Source organism: Lissotriton helveticus, chromosome 3_1, assembly GCF_964261635.1.
Source record: "Lissotriton helveticus chromosome 3_1, aLisHel1.1, whole genome shotgun sequence".
In the NCBI taxonomy this organism is placed as follows: Eukaryota; Metazoa; Chordata; class Amphibia; order Caudata; family Salamandridae; genus Lissotriton; species Lissotriton helveticus.
The window spans coordinates 1811832095-1811850547 of NC_136061.1; the positions used below are offsets into that span (position 1 = coordinate 1811832095).

The window sequence follows — 18453 nt, forward strand, 5'->3', positions numbered from 1 at the left end:
AGGAATAATTATATGCAGGTGAAATCATAGAATATTACTCAGCCTGATGCGGTAACAGAAGCATTTGCAAGACAGTCTGAAGTTGGGTCCCGTCACGTGACAACATTGTATATGGGGATTAGACCCCACGTTTTTTTCAGGCTGTGTGTGCATCTAGGATCCTTGCTGACTTCTTTAGCTTGCCTTTAGTGCAGGCGCTATGCAGCAGTTATCCCTTCAATCACTAAGGAGATTTCTAATTCTTTAAATACCTTTGACACTATTAAATAAACAAAACTCTATGGGTCTCATTCTCTGGTGTACCCAAGCCTAAATCGACCTGAGCTCTTTAATTTAGACATAATCCAGACTAGACTGCAGTGCAAATGAACACAGGGGTGATTATCAGTAGACAAAATTCTTTTAGAGGGTTGCAGCTAGAAAATATAATACCTTGGCCCTACTAATTTATGAATAAGCTCTTAACCAGCCAATAGACAGTTATTACGGTAGTACATACAATTTACATCCATAGGCAATTGAAGGAAACCCTGTACACACCATTAGATTTGGGTGTGAAGCAATCTATTTTATAACTGACCCATTGTGTTCAACCATCTGTGTTGCTGAACAGGAAATTCTGCTGGATACAGTAGAACAGTATAGACCCACCTTGGAAATCTTATTGATAACATGTAATATGATTACTTGAGTATAAGCATTTAACTCTTTTAATCAGTACATGTAAATGTCTTAGGGTTTTTCCAACAATGGAAATTCTGTTCAGCCTTGAGAAAAAGACATTATAATTGATGAGATAAATTAGTTTACTACACTAATTTACCTTACAGTTTAATAATTGTTCCGGCTAATGTCACCTTTAAAACCACTACTTTTAGATGGTTGTAATGGTTAACCATGTCACTGCTTCATGTAAACTGGGATATATCTTGTATTTTCCATTTTAATGTGCATTACAGGCCACTGCTGACTCTGTACTGAATGATAAATTGGGAAGGGACTTTGTTACCTTGGTATTATTATATAGCATACCCTGAGAGCTTTGCGAAATGGTAATCTTGGTAAGGCTATGAGAAACTTAAATCCACAAATAGACTTCTGGACCTTGCTTCCACTCTCAGTGAGGGGTCGAGTGCCTTTAGTTAAAATGATTATACTCGTTAATGCTGTATTTTTTTGTACATTTACCATTGATTTTACCACGCTCCCAATTCAAGCACTTGTGCCAATTGAGCACTAATTTGGTATGGGTAAGCGGTCGCTACAGAGTACCAGTAGAAGCTGGAGCAACTGTTTTCCCGAATTTTGAAAAATATTACTTAGCGACCCAAATGTAATGGCTCAGTAGACGGCTAGCGGGACAATATATAGTCGAGGCAGGATTGCAGGGGACAAGCCTAACAGATGGCACCCTGCTAAAACTGACACAAACCTTGTTGCAGGCTGCTAGCTCATTGTCGTCGTTGTTGCATACACATGCAGTTGTGCAGGCTTTACATACCATAAGCGATGGTAAATGTCTTTTTAAATGCTGTATAGATCATTTATAAAGCCTCTAGATGCCACTTGACATAAACATTGTACATAGTAGGAATCTGAAGAATACGATAGGCAATGTATGATTTGGAATAGAAAAGGGTATTAGCATCCGCTCCTACAATGTCACACAATGTAGAAAATAAATCCAGTTTAACATAGAAAACAGAGCTTCCAATGTTCCTAAAAATCAGTTACTCAACCAATCAGTCAGTCAGTCGATTTGTAGAGCGTGGCTTGTCACGCGCGAGGGTATTCACACACTGGCAGGGTCCAGGTGATCGGCCAAAGAGCCAGGTCTTCAGCGCCAGAGATGGGGACGTCCGGAGATGTTGGGGTAGTTCGTTCCATATCTTCGCTGCCAGGTAGGAGAAGGAGCGTCCTCCACTCCTGCTACGTAGGATGGGGAGGGTGTGAATTAGCGAAAGGGAGGCAGAGCGGAGGTATCTGATAGGCTGGGGAAAGTTCAGGCAGTGGTTCATGTATGTGGGTCCGCAATAACACAATGAAAAGGGTCTATCCTGGATCTTCTTGAAACTTGACTCTGACATTACTCACATACTCTAATCTTGTCCCTCTTTACATTCTTAAAACATTACCACTGCACCTACCAAGGCCTCGGGTCTCTTCCAGCATCCTAAAGCAGACAAAGCCACTGAAAAGTTTATTAACTGAGCTTTATTATTAGCTTGTCTGAATCTTAACATGAACTGGAAAAATGCTTGTCCTCCATCTGCTATTAGAAGGCACTCGACTGTGATTCAATGGCTAGAAGCTGAGAGTCAACATCTACATACGGAAGAACGTGTTGGCCTTAGGAAATATTTTATTGCTCTAAAGTGGTATTTTTGTCAGAAGCTCTGAAATCCTATAGTAAAGACCACATATGCCAACCTTGAATTACTCTTCAGTAAGTCTTTAATGTACATCATGTTTGATCACTACCCATATGATCTATTATTAGTTTCTGTATAATTATCAGTTGTCGCCCATGGGTGGCTGAGTTGATGTAATTTATTTCACAAAATAACATGTGGGTGAGGGGGGGTCTTACCTGGAATATTACTGCAATGTGCTGAACAGAGCAAAGTGGGGTGTGGACACTAGCAAGTATGTTGGGATTACTACAGGATTAGGGAGAGGGGAGTAGTTTAATTTATTACTGTTAAATTTGAGTAGATTTGTTGTGTTAGAACAGAAGAAACGGCCCGTAAATATGTAATAATGGAACTCATGGATTCTTCTGGCAGTGGATTGAATTTGAATTTAAAAAGTTTATATAGCGCATCTTACACCATTACGGTTTCTTGGCGCTTTTGACGGCATGCAGGCAGAAAAGGAAGGATCATTAGAGTGGAAAGGCCTGAGCAAACAAAAAAGTTTTCAGTCCCTTACGGAAGAGGGAGTATTGTTTTGAGGCCCTGAGATGATCAGGCAGGGAGTTCCAAAATACAGGAGCCAAAATGGAGAAGTTGGAACCTCCCCATTTTTTCCTAGTGAACCGAGGAACCTGCAAGAGGGATCGATCGGATGAACGAAGATGTCTGGCGGGGACATAGTTAGTTAAAAGGGAAGAGATAAAAGCTGGGGCCGTTCCCTGTCGTGCCTGAAAGACCATGCATCCAGTCTTAAAAAGCGATCTTTGCCGAACAGGCAACCAATGCAGTTCCTTCAATAATGGTGTGGAATGGTGGCACCGGGGAAGACCATACACCAACCGGGCTGCTTGGTTCTGCACAAGCTGAAGTTTGCGTAGACTATATGCCGGAATGCCGTTGTACAGGGCATTGGCATAGTCTAGCCGGGAGATGACCAAGGCAGACATAATAAGTTTAAGTGCCAAAGGGGAAAAGAAACGGGAGACAGAGCGAATAGTTCGAAGCATCAGAAAACAGGAAGAAACAACAGCACCAACCTGTGAGTGAAGAGTGAGCTGGTTGTTAATCTTAATACCCAGTGTCTTAACCGTAGAGGACGGAAGGGGAGGAGAACCAAGAGTGAGGGGCCAAAAGGAAGAATTCCAGGGACTGGAAGAGCCACCCGTAAGCACCAACTCGGTTTTATCCGGGTTGAGCTTCAGATGGTTGTGGCTCATCCAGTCCCTGATAAAAATCATAGTGGATTGAAAATTAGAGATAGCAGGAGGGGAGGCAGAGAGGTCAAAGACCAGCTGGAGGTCATCCGCATAATTATATACGGCGACCTCCAGCTGCTGAAGTGCAAAGATAAGAGGATAGATATAGAGATTAAACAATAAGGGAGATAGGGAAGAACCTTGGGGGACACCACAAGTGATCTTCAAAGGATCTGCCATGAACTCCCCCAGCCGAACCGCCTGTGTGCGGTCCCGCAGGAAGGACGAGAGCCACACAAGTGCTGACCCCCCGATTCCCGCCGCTCCGATACGTGAAAGCAAGATGGAATGGTCCACCGTATCGAATGCGGCGGAAAGATCGAGGAGCACCAGGGCTTGATGTTTATTTTGGTCCAAGCCCTCCCTGAGGGTGTTTAGGACCGACACCACCACAGACTCATGGATGATTGACCGATTGATTGTATACTTACAATGTAAATTATAAACAACACAATATACTGTTCTGCGCATCTGATTTTGTGCCAATGCAATATATATTTTTAAAAATTACAAGAATATTTTTTCACTGAAAGAGAAAACACCTTTCTAGAGTCTCTATTCATTCTAGCAGTATAAGTAAAGAAAACACATGGAACTAGGAACCTCAAATTAGAATCCACAATAATTGCGTGAAAACATCTTTTTGATGATTGATAAGTCTTAGCCAAAGTACAATGACTATATCATTTTTTGGGTCGAGCCTAGCGCAGCGCGCATGCGCTGCCCTAGGAAAACGACCTCTTGGAATCACTCTGGACTTTTCACACGCTCGTTCGTGTGTTTTTTTTAATGCATTTTTTATATTGGGCTTTGCGTGCGTCTTTGTAAAAAGACAGCATGCAATTGGGCAAAGGCGGGTGCAAGTCCCACCTTTCCCAGGAAATGTATCCACCCATGGCCTATGGCTTGCGGTTACGAGCAGCGGCGCACAGTGTGCCATCTGTTGTGTGTCATATTTCACATGAGCGCGTGCGCACCACTCGCGGAACGCTGCAGCTGAATTCCTTTGCATTCCACCCGAATTTGCCTTCGGGAGCAAGCAGCTGGAGTGCCTGTTGAAGGTGCTTTAGAGATTTTGACTGAAACTCTAGAATACTAAAGTAAGGAGGAACCCTTGCTGAGATTGACTGCCACAGCCTTCCCAAAATAATGCCAGTTTAAGGCCTCTGCTCCTTCCAAGAGACTTGACTGAATTAAGCAGCAATCACGCAACTGATCTTTAGTTTGAACAAAATCCTGAGTGCAGATCACATGCAAGCTTGTATCTGAAGCAGAGGAAAGAATGCTCCAATGCCCGTGAAGGCATGATATGTTCATGTGCACAGTTATTCTATTCGGCTGACAGGAGCTACACCGAGCGGGTGTTTGTGAAGTGGGGCGAGGAGGCTCGTCAAGTGCCAGCCCTGGATCTGATACTCAGTAACCTGTCTCTTCCGCCACGGGCTCTTGCGCCGCCCACCACTCGCCTTATACAAGATGGAGCTCGCGCCAGTGTCTGCGTCACTCCCAGGCCTATGCCTGCCCACCGCGCTGCCTCTCTCTCAAATTCAGTCACTCGATACACTGCTGCGCTGGCGACTGACTCTTCCTTTCCTCTCTTTTAATTTTAAATATGTTTTCATAACTTTGTACAGGTGTAGTCGCATTGCCTGCAGAGTTAATGTACATACCTGGCAGGCCCATAGGTTTAGCGGCAGGCATGGGATAGAATAAGTCTTGTGTAGTCTGACACATGACTGACTCCGGCCCAGTTCTGCGCTGTCTTGAGAAGCGCCCCCTTTTGATGCACTCTTTTGAAATGAATTTCGCCTAAATTACTGCCGCAAACACAACATCTTGTCCGCAATAAAGTTAGCAATAACCAAATAAGAACTCAGCATAACTTAACTTTATGCCGTGTACATCCAGTCACTCTCCTTTCCCCACATGCCGTTTTTAGGTCGAGCCTAGCGGAGGCCAAAAACACACTTCTCGGCGCTCTTCCGAGGTATGTGGTGCTAAAGTATTTAGGGCTCGCAGTGTGTGGGCATGCCAGTGGGGAAAAATGCATTGCATTGCTAAACACTAAACACTTATAAGATCCCAAAGGCGAGACCTATTGTCTATGCCAATGCTTGTTCTTATTAGGCTCTATGCCAATCTGGGGTTAATACTAGTATTGTAATCCAGCATGGTGATCAATATGTGTTATCATAACCTAATCAAAACGTGTCTTACAGGTTAAATAATAACTTTATGTTTTTTATCTGAAAAATTAAAGTATGTTTCCCTCTAAAAAAATCTTTTTTATCTTCTAGAAATTCTTATTACTTCTGAAAAAAATGTTTGTGATAACTATTGCCCTGAGGAAGTGATGTGTGTAGGTAGCCGAGCACATGTCAGTCAGTATATTCTGATAGAAATCTATTGATGACAAACAAGATATGAACTTAGATTGATAGTTCGGCAAAATAAGGATCACATTTCAAACAATCTGCGGTTCTCCTATTCTGTGTTTTGTTTAAAGCTATAAAAATTCGTTATAACTTGATTTACGAAAACAATGTCGCCTTGGAGGGCACTTTCTCGCAGGTCAAGTTTACATAATTCATTTGTAAGATTTTGAAACATTTAAGAAGTCGAAATGAAGTAATTATTACGTAATGCCACTTCTGTGATTGGCACACATCCTGGAGTGGGACTTGGGATATACATTTCATGCAGTTCTGGTTGGTAAAGGTTGGAGGATATTATGGGAACCCATGTTTGGCCCTTTTATTCAACCTTTAAGAATTGTGAATTCACACCTGCTATTGACAGAACATCCTTGGCAGCGAGAAAGCTTTTAAATTGCATAATACTCGCCCTCGATCTTTACATAGAAGGAACATTTCCTGCCTGTCAAGAAAAACTGTTTGGTTTCCATTAAGGACATGCAGGAGAGGATTAATCCCACACAGGGATGACCCTCGATTATATATTTCCTGCTTAGGAAGAGCTTATTGTTGTGCTGTATTTTATTAAGATTCCAGTAGTTGCTGGAACATTTACAAATTATTTGGAAATACTAGTTATGACAGTCGAGTTTTGTCATTTTCTCATAGGGGCTGAGCAAAAACAAGGGGAGGAGATAAAGTTTTATAATGGTATGTAGATTTTTGTTTATGGCTTCGGTGCTGAAAAACAGCAAGGAATGGAGGGTCACTGGCTTCTGCAGATGCTATAGGACAGCAATTGGTTATAAGGGTGACAATATTGTTATTTGTTATTCTTCCTTTTTAGGAGTCTTGGGTGATGTAATTTTGTTGGGTAGTGTTTTTTGTTTCTGTCTATATCCATACCTTTACATTTTCTTTCATGTTCTAATTCAGGAGTCCTTTTGAACATCTGTGGGGACTATGCATCACCCAACCCACCATGCCGAGCAATCAAATCTGCTCCACAATGAGAGACCAATTCTGTACTGGCCCACCTTGAGAGGGTCTTGCACTTCCCTGAGATAGAAAAGCTTGAGTCCACCTCCACTTTCATGCTCATCACACATTGGTCTTGAAAACACAGCGACACGCATCATCAGAGGGTGCAATTGTAAGGCAAATCGGACAGTAGAAGGTGAGTGAGTGTGAGCATGTGTCCCCGGGCCCAAAAGTGTGCAAAGGAGTGGGTGAGTGTGCAGTACATTTACCTGGCCTAGTGAGTGTACACAATAGAGAGTATTGTTTCTGGTTCTGGAGGAGTCCACTGTAGAGGGTGAGGGTATTGAATATTTCTCAAGTCCTGCTTGATTTCGCAGTAGACCATGAGCGCATAGTATGTTTCCCTGGTACTGACAGATTAAATAGTAGAGTAAACATGAGAATACACCTCTGATTCTGCATGTATATGGGTTAGAGGGTGACAGATTGGTTTATTTCCCTGGACCAGTGAGTATTCACAGTAGGAGGTAAGAGTACGGTGTACGTCGCTGGTCGTGTATGTAAGAGCCGTAGGTCACTGCTGCTGGCACCACGACACGAAGGGGAGTATGGGGGGACAGCGCCCTAGTCCCATACATCTGGCGAGCGCAGCCTGCAGCGCGTCCCCCGGTGCCGCCCCCCCCCCCGGCCAACAGCCAATGGGGAGGGCTCCTTGTGGACGGGGGAGGGTGCTTCCAAGGTATATACCTGGCCAGCAGCTAGGCTCGGCCTTTCTCTCCCACGCCGTGGCTGCTCTGCGCTGTATGCCGTTGTCGTCTTCCTTGTCGTTTTGAGGTATGTGCCACGCTCTCCTCCCCCCCGGCCCCGTCCCTGGCCTGAGCCCAGGTTGAACAGGGGCCCTGTGGTAAGGATACCACGGGGGGGGAGAGGTGGCCCGAGTGCGTGGTATCGCGTGCGGGTCGCGGGGCGGTCGGGTAGAGGAGTAAGAGGGCTGCTCGGGGCTCTCACATACTGCTCTGACTCCTTTTTCCACTTCCCTTCCCCAAATTCTCCGTAGATGCTGGAGATGTGAGCTAACTGTGCAGACTAGTACCTTCCGAGGCACTAAGCCCCTGGCGTGCTGCATCAGAAAAACAAGTTTCACGCTGGTTTGGCCGGGAGACTTGGTTTCGAGCCGCTGAGTAGGCAGCGCCATGGCCACGTTACCTCCACTCCCGCCCGGGGAGCCTCCGATCAGAAGGATCGGGGTAGGCGGGGGAGGCGAGGGTTGCGGGGCGGGTTGGCAGCTTAGCCCCGGGTCGTTTCGCGGTCGGAATGGTAAAAGAAATGTTCCCTCATTAAACTCCGGCAGGTCTCACCGGCTCCTTTTAATTGAGCAGTGAGCTGTAGAGTCCCCAGTTAGGATGAACATCGCAACACTTATGACTGCGATCCCGGAGCTAGAAATTGTTTCTGAACAAATCACAATTCACCCGGCCATTGTAATGAGGGTCTCGGGGTCGCCAAAAGGCGAGCACGAGATGACTAATCGGGTTTGCAGCTTCGTAATGAGATTCTAAATATAAGTAGCGATCCCTTTACGATAGGGAAATGGGCCACGCTAAGACCACATTTCGAGGGGGTTGGAGCTGGTGCTGCACACGCAAAGCGAGGTTGTACTGAGGTGCTGTTCCATGGGTTCGAACTGTTAACCATGTGGGGATGGCTGCTGAGGAACGACCATTTCAGGGGCACGTGTGACCAACGCCGAGGGTCAATGGCGCCCAGCGCGGACATGTCGAAGGGGGCATTTTACTATACGCCATCATTTGCCCACCAACTGAGCGCTGTGTCGGTAGATTGATCCTTCCCCGCAGCATTACAGGCTGAACACTAACACTAAACCCGGCCTGCGGCAAACCACTCTTTCCGGCTACATTTAATTACTGCCTTGGGTTTGAGGCTAGCACGTGCTGCCAGTCCACATTCGTAGGAGAAGGTCCTGTGTAAAACACAGCTTACTGGATTTAACTAAGGTGGACAAAAAACCGGCCGCGGAGAGTTTTGAGCCGAAGACAGAGATTGTTTCAAGTTATAACCTCCGCCATTGTCAGCCGCACTGCTGCCGGCGTGCGGCACGCTCCGGTGCCACTTGTAGATAATCATGAAAGGGGCACCAGGTTTTGAGGGGTACTTTCAAACGTGCACTCTTGCGGTTCTGGTGCCATCCCGTGGAAACAGATTTATAACAAGGGCGATGTCATGACCGTTACGTGGTGTTTTGTGTTAAAGGACGCACCTTTTTGCATGTATTTCCGGCACAAAGAACCGTATTCTTTTCCGTTCCCTAGGTAATTCTCTTTATAGTTGTACAGTTAAAATTACACAAGTATTCCTGGAGATTGGGCGAAAAGGCCCTGCGGGGAAACAGTGTATATGTGAAAGCCCTGCCAGTACTTCCAATAAGAGGCGCTGTACTTCAGTGGCCCGGCACCACGCATTCTGTTGTACATCGAACGGACGCGGATTCTGTCCCCCTGACGGCCTTCTGTGCCATCCATCCCCCATTCATAGACAATATCTGCATTCTCAGCAGTTTGTCCACTCATCATGACGTCAGTTTGTCCGTTCACGGGACGCTATCTCCACCGCCCAGACGGTGCTTGGAAACTCGGGTCCCTAAGCGCTACACAAGCCCTAATCTTCTCCGCCAGTCACTCACCGCACCTGCTTAAGGCACTGCCAGCGGATAGGGGTTGTTGGGCTTGGAGCAAAAGCGGCGGCGAGGAGGGCTGTGTGTTCAGCGAGCAGGGCGTGTTTGAATCCTATCGGGCCGATCCAGTCTTTCATTCTTCCGAAGTACACAAAACTAGCCGTAATGGGTTACTTACAGGAAGACCTATGTAAGTACCTTAAGAAGAGCAAATATTATTAGGTATGCACTCACGTACCAAAGAATAATGTTTTTAAAAATGTTTGTTAATTTACTAATGTAACAATGTTCGTGCATTTTCCGATGTCGGGGAAGCACTCTGGCAACTCTTGACAACTTGCACAAGGTTTTTGCGATCTTATTTATATTGGGCATTTAGGCGCCACAAAATGTGGAAATGCTCCCCCTCGGGCAATCTCGGTGGAATTGCTCCCCCTCGGGCAATCTTGGTGGAAATACTCCCCCTCGGGCAATCTCGCTGCGATTTGGTTGATTACTTCTCAAGACTTCAACTCAAGCATGATAACGCATTGGTTTAATTGACCAGTATTACAGGAGTAAGGGGATGTGGCGCAGCCGCCAGAGCTACTGGCTCGAGAGCTGGTGCTCCTGGTTTGAGTCTCAACATCCTGTGATTCTGGACAAATCCCTTAATATGGCTGCCATATATAGCGAGCTCGCACTCACCTGTTATAGCCCTGCAAAGCATTTAGTCCCCTGTTGGTTTCTTTGCTGCGATCCTGCCGCTTGCATTAAACAGTAGGAAGTGACATCGCATGATAACACCGGGTCATATGACTACACACATGCACACAGTCATATTAACTATTCGGTATCCAAAGCTCTCGTTGTGCAGGGGTCAAGTGGCTCCAGGTCCCCGGCAGGAAGCGCGGCTTTTCAGCCTATAACGCTTCTGGGAATTTGGCGCCACTCTTACAATACTGTGAAAAAGAAAACTACAAGTCCCAGGATGCACCTCTTTGTTGGTTGAACATTCAGGACTGACATCAGTGTCATACAAGATACTGAGGGACTTGATAGCTCTGCTAAGAAGGGAACGTGTTTATTCCATTAGCGATAATTTCAGAGATAGCACTTCCCGCGGTATCACAATAATAACTCCTGCATCACATACAGCGCCACCTAGTGGGGCCTATTCCATTTGCAAATTAACACCTTGTTCACAATTACTGCAACATCCCTTGAGGTGGGAGATTATTAGTGACTGGGTATCCCACTTTTTACGGGGGTTCCACCTCTTAAGCGATTTGTGCAAAACCTCATCTCTTACGGGCAAGATAGAGCCGTCACGTCTTCTGTGATCTCAGGTCTCAGGCTCTTGTAATGGCAGCCCTGCCTGCCAGTCCCTCTCGTTCGTCTGTTGAACTTTAACACCTTGCACACGAGGATGGGGAGCTCTCCCTAGGAAGGGCGAGGACAGGGCTTAAGGGGGCCGGGTTTCTCCTGTATTAAAGTCCTTAACTTTTCATGCAACCAATTGATCGAATTCTTAACAATGAGTAAAAAAAAAAAAAAAAAAAAGTTGAGGTAATAATTGCATGTCGTTCCTGCTTATATTTCATGCTTTACTGAATCCTGCATTTCCTTTGAATGTTTGCTTTTTCCAGGAGGTTGGGTTACGTTTTTCCAGGCAGCATATTACTCTTTTCTAGAACATAGTTTGAATTGAGTCTTTAACGGGGCACAACTGTAATTATGCCTCCTGTGCAGCGTCCTCCGACCTCTTCGCGCCTGCCTCTACTGCTTCCATGGTTCTGCTCGGACATCAAACAACACTCACATGAGTCGATCTTCGATTCTGTCGCATTCCACCGCAATTTTTCATAATGGCTTAAATGCAGATCGCGAGGCGTCCAAGCATTCCTTACGGTAGGCTCCAACCCCGTACTTCTACATGACGCAATTGCGTGCCAGTCTGACTTCCTCAAGGTTGCCTTATGACTGTGAGCAATGGAGTACAATACCTCCATGCTTTCCGAGGGATAGGGTGAGTTGCATTGTGTTTCAGACGGTGGATGCCCCTGGATTCAAAGTTTCTATACGTTCGTAAAGCGCGCTTTCACTCAAATGGGGTGACAGAGGGGGATGTTTGAGTGACTATGATACAATACGGGTTTGTATATTATTTATTTAATGCGATTTTATATAGCGTGAACATTACTCGAAGGTGCCAGAGCGCTTTACAAAATAACCAGTTACAATACTATGCTCGCTTCTTTGGTTCAAGAGTTCTCGAAGTAACCTACTGTATTCTGCAGCGCGTTCAATGGGGGTTATCTAAGGCTCCCTCCGCGCTTCTTTTGTTCGGAGATCTCAAATCTTGGCATCTCTACCTGCATGAGGATTCGACAGATGCGAATGCGTCGCTCTTCGTGCGCCTGGCTAATATAATATCACGGGATCAAGCCAGGCGGATAATGCCGCATCAATTATTTGCGATTGGGCTGCCCAGGCCAGCGCGCATATCTTTCACGCAGCATGGGACAGGTAGCCCGTGAACAGCTATAGTAAAAGTAAATACAAGGCATGATGTATTGTTATTCTTATATTGGTTTGTACTACAAACACGTAGGTTAACCTTTAAGGAAATCTAATCTAGTTTAACTTTTAAGGAAATCGAATTTTAGGAATGAAACAGCATTGTGCCACGATGACAGTTATCAAATTGGATTGGGCCTAGACCAAAAAAGCATGTCACTGCCTAAACGCGCCATAATTTGACGTCCATTCTTCACCCGCCGAATCTGTGCTTCTTGTATCTCACCAATGCAGGGCAGTAAAGAAGCGGTGCATTACGTGGCTTTTACGAAGTAACTTCTAGCAATAAAACTTAATAGATCTGGTGGGTGATCGCAGCCATAACAGATATTTAAGACTACGGACAGCTAGGGTTTAGGACCCGTGAAAAAAAATAATTTTAAAGAGTGATTAATTCTGCAGGCATAAATGCAAATGTGTCTAACTAATACATGTAATACTAAAAAGGCACTGCAGTATTATGCAGAAAACCACATCACTTTCAGGATTGTCCATTTCGGGTGCTTGACATATTGATGCAATACCATTCAACAAAACGCGCCAACATTCTGAGATAGCTCTCTATCCTCAAAGTATATTTTGCCCGTATTTTAGTTCGGGTCCAATGCCACTGAAAGCATCACAACATCCACCAGGTGAGATGACCGTTGTGGCCTACGCCCTTAACATCCTGGCGCCGAACGGAGCTGGAATTAAGGTAATGAATTGTAACAAGGGAAGTGTATATGACAATTCAGGCTAGCTTATGTGTCTGCTAACTAACAGAACCATTACTGACTACGTCACACATCTGCCGTAGTTTTAATGTAACAGTTCCATCGTTATGTTGGAGCGAGGTAATGTTTACGTGAGAATGCATCCATTTGTGAGGGTGAGCTCGGGTGGTACATACATGGCAGAGTGTGCGGTGGAGTGACATGGAGCGCACGGTGACCGTATACGTTATGTAACAGATGATTAGTTAATATATCTGGTTGTACTAGCAGTGCACAGACAGGCTCAGACAAAGTTGGAATTGGGCCATACTAAAAATGTCGTTTATGGGCGCCAGTCGAAAAAGCCCCTGAACTTGTTTCCATCAAGGAAGCGATACATGCCCGACAAGGCTTCGTGGTGTACAACTATAATAGCTCACTGTCGCCACCTTCTGGCTGTCTGGCTATCAGCAGCCCCTTACAGTGAAGGAATTTGTTTTAACCACATATATTCAAATATGATAGTAAAGAGTCTGAACCCAAGTGCTCTAGCAGGCGGCACAGCCCCTTTCCTGGCTCTCACTATAAAAATCGATTATGCAATGCATGGTCAACTTTTTTCATTTATTTTATTATGCGTTTTTATATAGCACGGACGTTACCCAAAGGCGTGAGCTCTTCACAATAAGTACAAGAAACGACAGGTAACAATTGTACAAAGCAGACGTTAAGTTACATGAGGTAAAGTGAAATGGTGAGGCAAACAAAATACATGAGGTAGCAAACAGTGCATTACAGAAGGGACAAGTGAGAAGTGTGCAGGTTACAAGAGAGTCAAAGTACAATTGGTGGTGAAATACTGCAATATGTGCTAGACACTCAGGCCTAGAACATACGTAATATAGGCGATGGTGGCTCTGCCAGTTGTCTTTGTCTGTCCCGGTACTTACCCAAATAACAATTTAAATAAGTGTAGGCACCGTAAGAATGCCAGCTGTCTTTATCTGTCCCGGTTACCCAAATAACAATTTAAATAGCACTATTTTATTCTTTATAGCACCACGCATCCCTATGCAGGATGGCAGAGCACGGTTGGGTTACATGCGCGTTATACAGGGACAATACATTGTGTAAGTGGTGAATAAAACAGTATGCATATGTATCACATGAGACAGCGAGGGTTACAGGTACAAGAGTCCCATATCCTTCATCCACAGTGCTATAGTAGAAAGGATTCCAGTTTGGTGTGCTGCAAGTAACAAGCTACAAAATACAAAACAGTCACCTGCACGTGGGGGGGCACTAACTTTATGCCAGCTATATTCCAACATGGTGTTATGCGATTGTGCTAGTACAATGCATGCAAAATAGGCATCGTGTCACCCAGCTTGCGAATGGCGTCCACAGGAGGTGGGGTAACAATGGGCATATTGCACTATCACGACTGGATAAACTGTGCCCATCCATGTCTCCCATACCATGGTTTACAAATATCCTGCTAGCACCATCCGCATTAGATTGAACGTCGGGAGCCGCTTCAGTACTTGGGAGTGGATGTAGCAGCAATGCCATATGTACACCATGAAGTCGGGATGTGGCCTATGTAACTAAAGGTGTGGCCCGAGAACCGTATCTGAGAAATTTCTGTAAGAGGTGTGGCTATGTAGCTAAGGGTGTGACCTAAGAACCGTATCAAGTAATCTCTGTGAGAGGTGTGGCGATGTAGCTAACGGGTGACCTAAGAACAGTAGCCAAGTAATCTCTGTAAGAGGTGGGCTTTTTTAACTAAGGGCGTGGACTAAGAACGGTATCTACACAATTCCCAGTAGAGGTGCAGCTGATGTAACCAAGGGCGTGTCGGATGTCTTTCTCCTAGACTTACATGAAGCCCTGTCGGCGGCAGGGTGCCGGTAACTGGTAGGTGGGGGGGCTCTGTCATCGACGGGGGCCTCCTCCAGAGCTGTGGCGGAGTACAGGGCGATCTGGAAGCAGATGGACAGTAGGGGTACCTCTGCGGCAGAAGGATACAGTCTAAATACCTCTGCCTGGCACAGTAGGGTGCCCGAGCCAAGAACCTGGAGCCGAGGGGGTTCCAGGAAACAGCGTCGGCGCCCCGTTAGTCCTTCGGGCGGTCGGTGGGCCTGAACCGACCGGGGGTGTGCCTCATTTCCCGCCCTGACAGGGGGGGGCGGGAGTCTAACAAAATAAAGTGATAATGTACTGCACCGTCTGAGCATCGACTCGCCGTGCAAGATGGCTCCTTGGGCATGCGGGTCAGCGAGAGGCTGCCGCTTTGGATCGCCTGTAAGATGACCCACCTACCAGTACCTGTGTTGTACGAAATAAACCTGCACCACTGCTTTCCCACAAATATGTCTCATGGTTTCCTTGGTATGTAAGTGTATGCGCGCAGGGCGAAGTAAGCACTGAGGGTGTGGGCACTATGCCGCTGGCACCACGACACGAAGGGGAGTATGGGGGGGACAGCGCCCTAGTCCCATACATCTGGCGAGCGCAGCCTGCAGCGCGTCCCCCGGTGCCGCCCCCCCCGGCCAACAGTCAATGGGGAGGGCTCCTTGTGGACGGGGGAGGGTGCTTCCAAGGTATATACCTGGCCAGCAGCTAGGCTCGGCCTTTCTCTCCCGCGCCGTGGCTGCTCTGCGCTGTAACCCACCCTGAACCCTGACCCAGCTGCAGAGCGGTTGGCACAGTTTGGAATATTGTAATGATCTTCTTTATGTTGCAGGCGGAGTCACAGGGCGATCTGGAAGCAGATGGACAGTAGGGGTACCTCTGCGGCAGAAGGATACAGTCTAAATACCTCTGCCTGGCACAGTAGGGTGCCCGAGCCAAGAACCTGGAGCCGAGGGGGTTCCAGGAAACAGCGTCGGCGCCCCGTTAGTCCTTCGGGCGGGCGGTGGGCCTGAACCGACCGGGGGTGTGCCTCATCTCCCGCCCTGACAGGGGGGGCGGGAGTCTAACAAAATAAAGTGATAATGTACTGCACCGTCTGAGCATCGACTCGCCGTGCAAGATGGCTCCTTGGGCATGCGGGTCAGCGAGAGGCTGCCGCTTTGGATCGCCTGTAAGATGACCCACCTACCAGTACCTGTGTTGTACGAAATAAACCTGCACCACTGCTTTCCCACAAATATGTCTCATGGTTTCCTTGGTATGTAAGTGTATGCGCGCAGGGTGAAGTAAGCACTGATGGTGTGGGCACTATGAGTACTGTATGTTACCAGTTTTGCAAAGCGTGTCTTAAAGGGTGAGGGCGAAATTACATGTTCCTGGTCCTACTAGTATACAGAGTAAAACGTGTGTAGAGTATAAGATCTCGTTTCTGTGAATAGTGGGATGAATGAGGTGCTCCCTTGGTCCTGCATGTGGTGTGTAAGTGCTGAAAGAGTGGCTTTATTTTAATCGGATCTGGGTACCTGTATACAGCTGAGCTGTCAGTTTTGTGTCATTGGGGTTGGATGCAAGCATTGTGTGGATGACTTATCTGGCTTATCCACGTTACTGCCAATTATACCTCTGTTTTTATAATTTTGTAAGGAAAAGATCTATGTTATAATCTACTCTCTGCCATGACAGCCCAGCTCTGGTCTACTTAACAATGGGGTCATAGAATGTTTTCAGGTCACTGCGCAGCTGGGTTTGCAATTAGGAAATAGGCTGAGCCGAGAAGATGCTGCTTCTCCTGAGGTGTAAGAACAAAAGAGGGACCCTGAAGCCTAAACAGGATAAAGGGAGGGGGAACAACCCACCAGGGCAATATATATCAAGAACAACATGAAAAGGGGAGTTCTCAATCTTTAAGAGGACCCAAAAAGGTTCCAGCAGCAAGTAGGGAGCGCCCACAGAACAGCTCGAGATTCTCAAGTTATTTATTCACTTATTTATTTTCATAGAAAAATATAACACATTTCTCCTGAGGTGTTCAACTGAGTAACATGTAACATACCAACTGCAATAAACTTACAACCTGTACATCTATGAGAACTGGCTACTCGACTTCTGTCTGCAAGAGGTACTTTCAATTCCAAATGATAACAACACCATAGTCTAACATAACAAGCGTAGCAATAATAAAAGTCCATATTACAATGGTAGCAACACCATAGCCCAACCACTACAAGGAAAGTAACTCCAACGCCATAACATAAAGGATAACACCACCATAGCCCTACAACACAACCCTGTGCTACATACCAGATACTATTACGTACACTACACAATATCATATTCTACAACGGTAAACATGCATTGTCCAGTAATGCAAGAGCAGCACTACCACTGTCCAACACTATAAGAATACCAATAACATAGCCCTGCGATAGAATGATACCCACACCAGAGCCAAAAGCCACAAGCTCATCAAGGCCATAACCTAATACTACATCATCATAGTCCAGTACCACAAGGACACCAACAAAGTAACCCAACACTACAATGGCAGCAACTCAACAGTACAGGAGTAGCAACACCACAGTCTAACATTACAAGCGTTCCAACACCACAGCCCAACAACCCCACACTACAAGGAATCAACAACACAGTCCAACTCCACACTGGTACAAATGCCAAAGCCCAAAACGCCGGGACACTCTTTTTGAGTAACCGTTGCGCTATATAAAAGAATAAATAACATAACATAACATAACATAACTCATTAGCAACACCAGAGTGCAACACCACTGTCCAACACAAAAATGGTACCAACACCGTAGACTGACCACAAAGATATCAACACTACTTGGATACCAACACCCTAATCTTAGATATAAGGATATCAACACGAATTCCCGACAGTATGAGGATATGAATATAATAACTCAGGACTACAAAGTTACCAATACCAGAGCACAGCTTTCAAGGTTAGCAATACCACAGCAAAACAGAACAAAGAAATCAAAATATGACCAAACACTACAACTATACCAGCGTCCAACACTACAGGAATACCAAAGTCACAGACCAGAGTAGGAACACCAGAGCCCAACACTGCAAGGATACCAACTTAATAGCCCAACAGTACAGGTACGCAAACATAGTAAAAAAAACAATCCCCTTTAGCATCCTCAATCATCTATCTCTTACACTAATATAAATAAATTATATCACCAAAACATAAATAAAACAGAATTCTTAACGCCTTAACCTCGGCGGTTTTTCCGCCGCGGTGCAGGCGGTCTAATGGGTGGGCAGGGCTGCGTCGGCCGTTGGTCGTGCGCATCACTGGGGAGGGAGTGCTGGCCGACGGGAGCACGGAAGGGGTTAATACCAAGTTCCAAGTAAACTCAATGTGGGCCAAATAATCCTTCAGCAATTTATTATAAATTCATTAAAACCACATTACAAGGAATGGTCCTATTAAAAGAAGGTAGTTCATGTTTTTTAAAGAAACAACCTAAAAACAGTACATATATCAACAATTTT

At 45.8% G+C, this 18453-nt stretch overlaps 1 protein-coding gene across 2 annotated transcripts in view; it reads right to left on the reverse strand.

The window, feature by feature from the left end:
• The window catches only part of MAN1C1 (mannosidase alpha class 1C member 1), a 261775-nt gene that overhangs the window by 110708 nt on the left and 132614 nt on the right, over positions 1–18453 (reverse strand). The window contains exon 1 of one of the 2 annotated variants that reach the window (XM_078682711.1): positions 10445–10581. The exons of the other annotated variant lie outside the window; for it this stretch is intronic. Within the exon in view, the coding sequence (XP_078538837.1) occupies positions 10445–10466 (22 nt within the window). The 5' untranslated portion in view covers positions 10467–10581. Of the gene's footprint in view, positions 1–10444; positions 10582–18453 lie in introns of those variants that run through there. 2 annotated transcript variants of the gene reach the window in all.